Genomic DNA, 11,351 nt, shown 5'->3' with positions numbered 1-11,351 from the left:
AAAACTACATAAAATATGAATCACTTTCACGTCTCATTTTATTTGCAACACAGTGTGCTGGTCATATTAAACCATACATAAACATGTATGGCTGACAGGCTTACGACACACACATACACACGGTTACAAATTGATTTAGAGAGCCTTTTCTTCTGGCTGTTTTTGTTAGGAGCACTGTGCTGAGCCTGACACTGCCCGAGTCGCAGACTCCTGTGCCTACTCTCACAGCTCTATAATTAGCCAGGGTCTAATCTAAGGTTGGATTTTGGTGGTGAGGCTCATGAAGAATCTCTGTTCCATTACCTTGAACCCACTGACCTGCCACACCAAAACATTATAGATTAATTTAGATAGTGAAAGTAACTGCAAATACACTATACTTCAACTTCAAGACTTTGGTTAGAGAAAACAAATAAGGCCTAAACTGTTATTTTACTGGATTGTTTTAATAATGCTCCTTGGGAGTGAATCCATTGGTCTCCATGAACTTCCTTTGTGAATGGGATCACTACAACTCCCACTTCACAAATGCAAACATGTGACTGACTTCCCCAGTCGGGAGTAAACAGAATGAGGATTTATTGAGTAAAGTGCTTAGCTTTATTTAATTTGCAAGCACTTTGGATCATCACACTTTTCTTGTGATTAGCACCAATGAAAATGTCCACGCATCAACGCACGCATGTAAAGAGAATGATACCTCTTTATAAAGTGCACAGGGTGCGTGCACACACACACACACACACACAAACACACATACACATCAATACTGCACAGAAAACCACAGTGGCTGGGCCATGGAAAGGCGGATGTGCTTATGGTCTTGACAAATGGTACACAGTGAGGTGGGGATGAGCCTTTGTGCCCAAAATCTGTAAACCTCCCCACACATCATACCCTTCCCCCTGACCCAAGTGTGTCGCTTGAGGCTTTCAAGGAGGAGCCCCCATGCCAATCGTGTCAGCACTGATGGGCGAGGGACAAAAGGTCAGGAGAGGGGTCAGAGGTCACGGTCATGTTGAGCCTGGACGCCCTCTGGTCTGCAGACTACTGAAGTGCGCCTCCCTCAGGACTCTGTTGATGTAGTCATAGGAGACACTGCTGCCGTCGCCATGGAAACCATGCTGCAAGGAGCTAGCAGACTCTTCAGGCTTTGGGCTGAGGGAGTACTGGGTGATGCGGTTGTTCTGGCTGTGTATGCATGGCCTGGTGCTGGCCACTATTGCTCTCTCTGGACTACTGATCCCATTACTGCTGTCGCTGCTGGAAGACTGCAAATACAGAACAGAGATGTGCTCTGAAGTGTAGCTTCATGGATGGATGCAGAAGCTTTAAATAAAACATTCTGAGCTTTTTTCTGAGACAGTGGTGCAATGCATATGCAATGCAGTCACGTGTATTTATATGCATGGTGCCAGGTTGCTTGATCTATCTATAAATGTCAATGGGCTTTACATTATAAGCTCAACAATAGAGAATAAATGATCTTAGCAGAAAGATTTATCCTCTCCCCAAAGATAACTTTCAATATACAGTCAGATTAAATCTGGGTTAACCTATGTCTGTGTGATGGTCTAAAGATTAATGTAAAGATCAAGTCAGTCTCACCTCTGAATCCAAATCCGAGACAAGCAGGCTGGGACCCCCTCCTGACCTCTTGGCCTGAGGACTCAGCTGTTGGTCCTCCTCACTGTCACAGCTACGATGTCGTTTCCTGTGCAAAACAGAAATGGAAGGAATAGAGAGTATTGTGAGTGCAGAGGACAATAGCGTGAACATAAAAGTGAAAAAGATAGTGTGCCACAAATGATGCAGGCAGGGGAAGAGAGACTGGGCAGAGAAAAGCAGAGTATCAGAAAGACAGAGCATGAAGAGGAACCAAAAATAGCAACTCACACTCAGGCAGTTACATGATCAGACATGTGGCACTCCCATTATGAGAATGCATTGATTATCATACCTTCACTGGGGGTCTATATAGAGATTGACCATACAGTGTGGATATTACATTGATACTGGATTGTCAGACTGAATAGTTTAGAATACTGTCCTGGGTTTTGATTATTGTAATATGTGATTTAGCTACAATGTTGCATTACATTAAAGTGATTCAATTGTTAAATGTAATATTGTATGTAATGACGAGCCTGTATTAATGACCAAGATGCGTAAAAAATGTTATTCCCATTACCTGTTGTCAGTCAGCATTTCTGCAGTCTTGACGGATGTTTTTTGGCAAAGCGAAAGGTTGAAACTCCTTGTGAGCCGGATTGAGATATCTTATTTTAAAGCTTTGGCTATGTTACAGCTTCACGACCATTTCGCAGAAACTCAGTATGGCAAGCTCCCTCTCATCTCTGAAAGTCTAGGATGTGTGAGTGAGTAATCTCCAGACGGCTGAAGCACAGGTCGCCGTACGAAAGCTCAGACCTGTCACGGCTCCAAGTCCAGTCCGCCGTTACGCCTCGGTGGTCGTACAAACTGCTGCTGGGCGTCTGAAAGCTAACCAGCTAACTACTAGGTATTCTCGTTTACGCAGTGAAATCTCGAGGACCTCCAGGCATGACAGTAAAGGAAGCAAGCTAGCCTGCTAGCTGCTACCGCACAATGTTATATCAGCTACTTGTTAAGCTAAGTACTTTAGCTAACTAATGCTGCACTATGCTAACTGAAAGTTCTTCCGCTTTCGTATTCCGTACACTTGCCGTTAATCGTAGTTAACTGTTGCCTTTACTTGAGAGCAGTACGACGCAAGAAACGGAGTGAGTAATGTGAAAATTACAGTAAACTTTAATGTTGTCCGAAGTAGGATAAGCGACACTCCAGAGTTAGGTGTGCCATAGCGAGCTTGTCTTCTTTGCTAGTCGTCAATGTCGCCTGAAGTGAAGAGCTCCACCTCTCTGTTTACCTGACGTCATCAGAATAAGTACAAAGCGGAAGCCATAGATATCAATGTTTTGTATCGATGGCGGAAACGGCTTCCGGTGTCAACATGGTGCACTACTAGTCCACATTTTGTCATGTCCAATTTTGTATCTTCTTTTCAATAAGTTAATTCATCTGTCGTAATAGAGGGTTTTTGATAAAGTGTCGAGGACAGGCTTTTCCGTTGACCAAAAGTGTTATATCATTAGTCTGTATGTGAAATGTATCTACAGTGAAAGTCCAGGCATGTTTTTACAATTTATATCTACACACTGTGCACATGTATAGTCCTCTGAACATGTTTGTACACGGCAATTTAGCAAACATAAATATTTTCATGTTCACGTGTGTTATTTTATAGGTGTCTGCAACTACTGCTATTTTGCATAACCTCAATGTGGTATTATTTTACACAATTTAATACATTTCCATCCATAGGATGCTGTATGGGGTCAGGTACTCAAACTGTAAGGAACAAAAAATGATCTCTACATGATAGCAAAGCCATGTTGCAAATTTCACCTTGACTTCATCTGTCACCATGTTAATGTTGTATATCCCTCCCATAGATGAAGGTGATCCAGCACTCTGTGGAGACACTGCAAACAGCTTTGGTCTCTAATCGTCAGGATTTGGCTAAACTTTACAGAAAGTACACAAAAGAAGAAAGGCATCTTCTGGAGGAAGGATTCCACCCAGGGCAGCCGGGTTCCCTTTTCCAACCCATCACAGTGCACTCTGACTCAGACTGGATCTCCGCTCACCCTGAGGAGCCTCAAGACTTTGAGAGCTTCTACAGAGACCCTTACCGCAAAACCCCCAATGCGAGCTACAATACTATTTATATTCAAACCATAGGTGAGTATGTTTGTGTCTAGTGCGACCAGAGCCTCTGTATTCTTCTGTCCTTGTGAAGTGTGTGGGTGTGTTTGTGAAAATGTTCTCACAGCATTTCCCTCGATAAGATGGCCATTTTTTAGACAAGAGGACATGTAAGCATGTGCATGTTTGCTATTTCTCAATGCCAGTACAATAACGCATAAGCCATGAGCACTTAAAGTAAATGTGCCAGCACAGACAAGACATGCAAGAAACTACATTCAAACTACATTGTGGGTTCTACAGATGGATGAGGCATGTACAGTATGTTATATGGTGTTTTTTTGTGCAGCATGTTACATACAGTAGTTGGCTGACCTTAATGCTACACTATCTTTCTTGTAGGTTCCTTTGGGGAAGCGGGGGCCCAGACAGACCAGTATGTAGAGTGGCTCAGAGCATACTGCCAGGCCTTCTTCTACGGGCTTTCTGTCAAGTTGCTGCCGGCGGTTACTGTGGCTGAAACACAATGCTCTTTCAGAGTTAATAGTAACTCGCACAACCTTCAGATCCTGACCGGTAAGTTAGGGAGTCCATATCTGTTGGGGGGGGGGGGGGCACGCTTGGTAAAATGCAGTGATCTCCAACTGGACTGTGCATGATATTGCTTTGTTATTATTGTTTTATTTTGAAATTTAGGTGACCTGCTACGATTCCTGGGGAATAGGAAACCAAAAGATGCTTTTTGTATTGTTGGAATCACAGTCATTGACCTCTACCCCAAAGAGTCCTGGAACTTTGTCTTTGGACAGGCTTCTCTCACTATGGGTGAGATTTTACCATAAAGCCTTAACTAAGAAAATACAACTTGGATAAATGAGACAGAGAAGGATATATGCTACCACATTTAATAATAATACTCCACTGCATCTCAACATACTGTAAAGCTGCTGTCAAAATACCCTGATATGTCTAGGACAAGCACAATATCAAAGAAGAGAGAATCAGTAAACATTGCTTGATAGCTAAGGAATATTTTGTCAAAGGGAATCATACACACAGTCTCTGATGATGTCATGTGGTTGAGCTGCCACTAAGTTGTGCTAAAGTGATTTACATACAATCCAGGAGAGATTTTGTTACCTACATCCTCACTGTTGTTTCTCAACTGTGCTTGCAGGAATGGGTGTTTTCAGCTTTGCCAGGTATGATGACAACTTCTACAGCAGACATTATGCTGGTAGGCTGAAGAAATGGCTTCAGCCAAAGCAGGGGGACTACTCTGTGTTTAACGGATATTACACTCCCCCCATCACCAGCACTCTGCTGCTTCGATCGTGCAAGGTTTCTAACAATCATGCTCCTCCACTCATACAGTTTTGGTACTATGAACCTTCAAATGGTCTTGCCAAAGGTCCTTCACCATTTTACTTTTATCAATACTGCTGATAAAACACTAAATACTGCTGTTTTTTGTTATCAGAAAACCCTAATGTTAAATATTTCTTTCCAGACAATGACCCATGAGATTGGCCATATGTTTGGAATAAAGCATTGCCAGTGGTTGAACTGTGTCATGCAGGGCTCCAACCACCTTGAGGAGTCTGATCGTAGGCCCCTGGATTTCTGTCCCATCTGCCTTCGCAAGCTACAGGTCGCAATAGACTTCAAAATAGCTGAAAGATGCAAGGTAGAAAACAAAGAGGAACCTTGATTGTGACGATAATCCCAAATTCATCATTTGCATATTTAAGTCTTTTTACAGTAGACTGTAACTTACAGCACAGTGCTGGTGCAGGTGTTTATAATAAAAACAGCATAATTATGACCTAGTTAAGACAGCATAGTCATAGTGATATATCTCTATACAAGAATAGTACAAGTTCATTTGGTTTCTCACTTACTTGGTGCTGGGTAAATGAGTTCAGTTTAAGTATCACATGCCAAAGTAATCCTGATTATTTCAACACTTTCTAGCAACATCCATGCACCACAACAAGAACATTCTCAGCTGCCTGACGTGCCTGAGTTCACAGGGGGTCATTAAAGCAAACTTTAAAGCCTTTTAAACTGAGTGTGCTGAGCTAGTAGATACTGAAAGATGTATTTCACGCAGAATCTGACTGTTTCACATTGACAGAATTATAACCTTAATTAGGTAAATATATCAACTTTTTTTCTTAGAATTTCTTTTGTTTTGCACATTAGCCGTACCTGTTACTATGGCAACTTCATTACACTGAAGTCATTTATTGCAACATGTGCTGTGGTTTACAAAGAAGCTTCTGGTTTTTCTGAATCACAAGATGTTAGTCAAACTCCAATCAAAAGCCAGTAATGTAACAATCATCTCCACAAATTGGAAATACTATACCCAATACCCATTTGTTTTGATCGAAGCTTACCTAAAGATCATTTTACCAAATGCACAAACGCAATTTGATGGACTTTATTTGTTTTGTTTTTTTTACACTTTAAGTGAATGTTTATCTGTGTTCAACAGGCCTTACTGCAGTGGATCGAGGAGGATCAGAGTCAAATATCCAGACCAGAGGAGGCCTCTGCCTGTCAGCCTGTGCTCCACTTTTCCAAACCCACTGAAGCCTTTCACACATCCAGACTGTGGCTCCGCAGGTGCCTGGGCATACTTGAAAAAAAGATGACCTAATAGTACTTGCCCATAAATCACGATAAGATTGGGAAATAAATGTAACAGCTCTGACCTACTCATGTATACCATGCAAAATTAACATTTCTGCTGCTGTTTGATTGCAAAACAGAATCTTAATTTTGTTTATGACTGTTATGCCTAATTTCAGACTGACTACAGGGCCCACTCCTTATATTTTGTCTGAGTGGTAATGACTACCTATACTAATATATCTGGGAGTAGAGACTCTACAGTATGACTATCAGGTATATATTGAGTTGTATTCATATTATTATTATTCTTATTATTCTTCTTATCATCATCAGTTGATTTAAAAATGTTATGAGCAGTTCATATATATATGTATATATATATATATATACATATATATATATAAAATCTAAATTAAAGATGCAATATGTACATAAAATATTTATGAATGTGAAAGGGTGAAATATTCTATTAACATGAAGTGAACATGGGTACAGTTTTTATGAGTTCTGTTTGCAGTGGATTATGTGACAAATACAAGAGCAGTTGAATAAGTTGCTATAAGGTTGAAGTTTATAAGGAAAAAAAACATTATACATAATTGAAAGGTTCAAATCACACTGTTGCTTTATTGTGATTGAACATTTTTTCATTACAAAAACCGTTTTGAGTCTGACATCTCATATCACATAACAGTGCATTGTCAGCTTGGCGACAGTTTGATTTAAAATAAACACGTTTAATCACACACGTTGTCTCCTGAGCTTTATGTGTTTTCTATAACACGTGTTACAGAATCTGTGCAATTTATTGCAGCTACATTTGCGTCACAGTTTTTCTGGCTATCATTATGGTATTGATCACCAGCAGGTAATTAGTTCATCAAGTATCAGTGTTACATCTTGCTTCTGGAATATCTAAAACTGAGGCACCTCCATTAATACTGCATCACTCATGGTCCATTTTAAACATGTCCATACTTTCCAGCCATATCTCACATATCACTGTCTCACTATATCAAAAGCTTACGCAAAGATAATTTAAGAGTATATAAATTTAACAGTACTGACTCTAGAAAAACACTGTTTGGTACATTAGGTATGTTGTGATCTAAAAGTTCTAGTTTGCTCTCAGAGCCCAGATCTGCAATGGCAGATCATAAACACTTAATATTGGTCTTTCTCTTTATTGTATTGATGTCACTAAAGCACTTACCAGCAGTAGTCTTTTTATAACCTTTTATTCTCGTATGGCTTGACCCTTTTATTAGCCTTACTCTATGTTATCGGTTCAAGCAAAACGTATAACCTCCTGGACATTTGTGGCCACCGCCTGGTCTTGGACCAAGTCGTCATCTACTTCAGAGCAATCCTCAGGACTGTCCGTTCTTTTGTCCGGTGTATGTATTGCATTCTGTTCCTCAGAGTCCTCTTTCCTTTCATGTATGTCTTTAGGGCGTTTTGAATTCCTCCTCCTGCAGAGTAATCCTCTCTTAGCGGGTTTTACCAAACCCAGGAACATGGCACTAACTGCCATACCGAATGCACAGGAGTAGAAGGCTGATCCATAGTTCTGAGTCACATCCACCAGCATACCTGGGGATAGAGGAGAATTAAAGGTTCACTCCAACAATTTTACTCATCAAGTTCACTTATTTGACAGTAACACAACTCAGCCTGTGGAAACAGTTGCATAATATCTTCTGTGGCTCTGCACAGGGCTGAGAAAATAACCCTGATGATGTCATAGTGATGTCATCAGGGTTATCTCAGCTTACGTAAAGCTTGCATTACAAACTGAAGGTGTGGAGTTTACAAGACCTAATGAAAGAAACTATCCAGTTGCATTATGGGAAATATTTTTGGAGCTTGACCCATACTAAGGACTAAAAGTCAGGATATCTTGGCATCTGCTGCACCAGCTTTGACCATTCTTTTTGTTAATCTGTCCCTCAACTTCATAGCAGTGCAGTAATATAAAAGTAGCCCTTTAAAGCAGACAACAGCTATTCCATTAGAAAGCCTTATAAAAGATGATAAATCTGATGTGACTGATGATGATTTCAGTGTAAGATGCTATAATATTAATTTTATATCATAGGACTAACATCAGATGTAAAATATATCTGATCTATTTATGCATTTCCTGTTGCTGTGCTTTAAGTCATTGTCTGCAATTTTCTATCTTTCAGCTTTGATTTTACAATATGTACATTGAAACTAGGCATGGGACGATATGAAAATTTCATGTCATGATTATCTGGGCCAAAATAATTGCGATTCACGACATTATCCTGATAATCATCAAAATAAGCTTAAAACTCTTAAAATGGCACTAAAACATACTGGAATCACTTTATCTTACATTTTGCTAGGAAACATATTTTTATTGCATCACAGATAGGATACGCATCTTTTTAGTGAGCATCCATTTTAGTGAAAAACACAAACAATCTTAAATAAGGTAATCATAAATCATAAGGCCCCCCTGCATAAATAAAGGATAAATGAATAAATAAAACCATATATCGTCCCATCCCTAATTGTAACTGCAGTCTATTCAGTCAATGGAACATTATATCTAAATCATCTTTGTGTGTTAAGAAGATAAAAGCTGTAGTAAAGTGAAGCCATAGCCAGTATTAATAGTAAGCTTCTCACTACAAGATAACTCTTACCTCCAAGTGGGGGTCCAGCCAGCCCAGCAAAGCTTTGTATGAACACATAAACACCAGCAGCTGAAGACATCCTCTCTATGCCCACCACATCATCCTCAGCCAGCATGGGGATGTGGGTGCATGCTAGTGTTCCCATAAAGAACCCGTACAAAGCGCAGCACACAGCCAGACCATAGAACTCTGTAACCAAAGTAAATCCCACCAGATCCGCAGTCGTCATAATTACACATGCCAGAAGTACAAGCAGCTTCTTCTTCCTGAACTGCCTCCGTGTCAGGATCCACCCAATGGAGAATCGGCCAAAGATTTCAGCCACAGCCATGGTGGAGAGCATGTAGGTGGCGCGGTCCCGCTCCACACCGCGACTCACACTCAGCTCAATGATGAAGAGTTGAGGGGCAAAGAAGCCGAGCGTGGCGAACAGTCCAAACAGAGAGTAGAGAATGAAGCTGCACTCTCTGAGGATGGAGAAATCTAGAATTTTTGAATTCTTCACGGATAGCTTTTCATCACCCGATTTCTTTTCCTTATCTTTCATCACTTGTTTCTCTGCATCTTTGTTTTTTTTCTCCTCTGTTTCACACTCTCTGATCTCTGCCATATTGTTTTCCACAGATATCAGTTCTGTCTCCAACCTTGCTCCTTTGTGCAGTAAAGTCCTCTCCTCGGGGCTGCTGTTGTCTGTGTCCTTTAGAGACTGGACACCAGAGTCTCCAGTGCTAACAGAGCCTGTCGTTAGCTCATTATCCAGACTATTTTGTGCATGTGAGGTATTGTTTATTATAGAGTCCTCTAAATTTGTGCCCTCTATATTCTCTTGTGTACTAAGAGGTTCCAGTTCCTTTGGGGATGACCTCTCTGCCTTGTAGGTCACTCTGGGTTTGATAATGATTGGCCGAAGCAGAGCACCACAGATGATGATGATGCTTTGTAAAGCTCCTATCACTAACATGGTATGTCTCCAGCCAATATGGTCCCTCAGTGCAGAAAAGGCTGAGGGGCAAGAGGAGGTATTTAGTGAGTGTTCCTCAATAAAACTGCATACTTGGTATTAAGTATGGAGTGTTCAAGATCTGACTTTTATATAGACTGCTATAGAAATGAACATAAAAGAAACAGGACATGACCTTGGTGCCGTGAGTGGTACATATAGCTACAGTATACTTCTCCACATTCTGTGGCTCATAGCCCAAGCCCATTGGTTTTTAAAATAGGTTAAATAACTTGCTAACAGCTGGGCACTGGAGTGTTTATCAAACATTACACAAACAGGAGTAAATAGTGTATTTGTTGGGGACTATTTTCAGCCACACTCTAGTAAGTATTTACGACATGAGGATGGTGTATGTGGGATTGACCCAAAATAAACAAAATGTGCCCATGGTCATGTTAAGGAAGAAACATGTGACCAAGTGCAATGGTGTGGCTATTGATGTGTTTTTAATAGTTTTAGACGACTACACTGGGAATACTTGTTAGCAGGATCAATTGTTGCTTTTAGTCTTTTCTTGGTAATTGTTGACAGTAAGAACTATATAGAATATTACCAGACTTATCCTTTAAGATAAGTCTCTGAAATTTCCAATGAAACATTTTCTATACACATTTATTAAGTAATCTTTCCTAGAGTTTTCTGTCACTAAAATAAATTATACAAGTCACCCTGCCTTCAAGAGTTGCAAATTCCAGAACAAACATTAAAAAACATATTCATCACATGGTTTTCTTAAACCCCGCTACACACGCTTGTCTTCTCTAAGCGTGTGTATAAAACACCAGTGGAAGCTCTTGCACTCACCTGGTGCCAGGGCAAACATGTACAGGGACTCTCCAGTGGAAGCCACAGCTGTGACCAGAGGCCGTCGATGGTTAAAGTACTGGGAAAGGATGGTCACAGTGGGCAGAAAGGTCAGACAGTAGCCCAGACCTGCAGAGTGGAAAAGATGCAAATTTTTTTGCTCCAAATCAGCTAGACGAGTTACTAAAAAACTAATTCAAAGAATAATAGCATTATTTGATGTTCAAAGAGGGAGAAGGAAGAAGGAAGCAATTCAATACCTGTAACTAATCCATAGGTGATGTACATTTGATTGACTGAGGTGGTAAAGCTGGTGGCAATGGTACCCGAGGAAATAAGTAATCCTCCAATCATAACAACAAGTTGGAACCCAAAGCGGTTAGTCATCACAGAGGAGAGAGGACCTGAGGACCCACGGAGAACAAACTGTTGTTTAGTGTAGACTATGGTACAGTAATTCTCATAACTTCATTGTCATTTCAATCTATAGT

At 40.5% G+C, this 11,351-nt stretch overlaps 3 protein-coding genes across 8 annotated transcripts in view; 1 reads left to right on the top strand and 2 right to left on the bottom strand.

Moving 5' to 3' along the window:
* Positions 1–20: 20 nt before the first annotated feature.
* Positions 21–2,896, bottom strand: si:dkey-21c1.1 (uncharacterized protein LOC100150256 homolog). Its single transcript, XM_044179785.1, has 3 exons — positions 2,192–2,896; positions 1,609–1,714; positions 21–1,271 (listed from the first exon to the last, which is right to left on the bottom strand). The coding sequence occupies exons 1-3, from the start codon at positions 2,206–2,208 to the stop codon at positions 1,014–1,016; spliced, it is 381 nt and encodes a 126-aa protein (XP_044035720.1). The 5' UTR covers positions 2,209–2,896; the 3' UTR covers positions 21–1,013.
* LOC122868123 (archaemetzincin-2) lies at positions 2,392–7,135 on the top strand. 5 transcript variants are annotated; one of them, XM_044179780.1, is made up of 8 exons: positions 2,974–3,169; positions 3,364–3,392; positions 3,495–3,783; positions 4,150–4,323; positions 4,444–4,572; positions 4,925–5,088; positions 5,258–5,434; positions 6,248–7,135. In XM_044179780.1, the coding sequence occupies exons 2-8, from the start codon at positions 3,372–3,374 to the stop codon at positions 6,410–6,412; spliced, it is 1,119 nt and encodes a 372-aa protein (XP_044035715.1). In that variant the 5' UTR covers positions 2,974–3,169; positions 3,364–3,371; the 3' UTR covers positions 6,413–7,135. The 5 variants fall into 5 exon arrangements, with proteins under 5 accessions (XP_044035717.1, XP_044035714.1, XP_044035715.1 ...); XM_044179782.1 differs by lacking the exons at positions 2,974–3,169; positions 3,364–3,392 and adding an exon at positions 2,392–2,521; XM_044179779.1 differs by lacking the exon at positions 3,364–3,392 and having other exon boundaries at positions 2,966–2,995.
* Positions 6,987–11,351, bottom strand: part of LOC122868118 (monocarboxylate transporter 7-like) — an 8,222-nt gene continuing 3,857 nt past the window's right edge. For both annotated transcript variants that reach the window (XM_044179768.1, XM_044179767.1), the window contains 4 exons: positions 11,121–11,264; positions 10,861–10,989; positions 9,063–10,055; positions 6,987–7,980 (listed from right to left, as the gene is read on the bottom strand). In XM_044179768.1, the coding sequence (XP_044035703.1) occupies positions 7,676–7,980; positions 9,063–10,055; positions 10,861–10,989; positions 11,121–11,264 (1,571 nt within the window). In that variant the 3' untranslated portion in view covers positions 6,987–7,675. The remainder of the gene's footprint in view (positions 7,981–9,062; positions 10,056–10,860; positions 10,990–11,120; positions 11,265–11,351) is intronic.

The sequence above is a fragment of the Siniperca chuatsi genome, linkage group LG20 (assembly GCF_020085105.1).
Source record: "Siniperca chuatsi isolate FFG_IHB_CAS linkage group LG20, ASM2008510v1, whole genome shotgun sequence".
Taxonomy (NCBI): domain Eukaryota; kingdom Metazoa; phylum Chordata; class Actinopteri; order Centrarchiformes; family Sinipercidae; genus Siniperca; species Siniperca chuatsi.
Note: the sequence above shows the minus strand (reverse complement) of the source record. Positions and strands in the feature narration are given on the sequence as shown.

Coding starts and splice junctions, on each gene's coding strand:
- LOC122868123 (XM_044179778.1), top strand. CDS start 3,321: ATGTGGTATTATTTTACACAATTTAATACATTTCCATCCATAGGATGC. Junction 3,393..3,494: donor TGGGGTCAGGTACTCAAACT/GTAAGGAACAAA, acceptor TCCCTCCCATAG/ATGAAGGTGATCCAGCACTC. Junction 4,324..4,443: donor CAACCTTCAGATCCTGACCG/GTAAGTTAGGGA, acceptor TTTGAAATTTAG/GTGACCTGCTACGATTCCTG.
- si:dkey-21c1.1 (XM_044179785.1), bottom strand. Junction 1,272..1,608: donor TCTCGGATTTGGATTCAGAG/GTGAGACTGACT, acceptor CTGTATTTGCAG/TCTTCCAGCAGCGACAGCAG.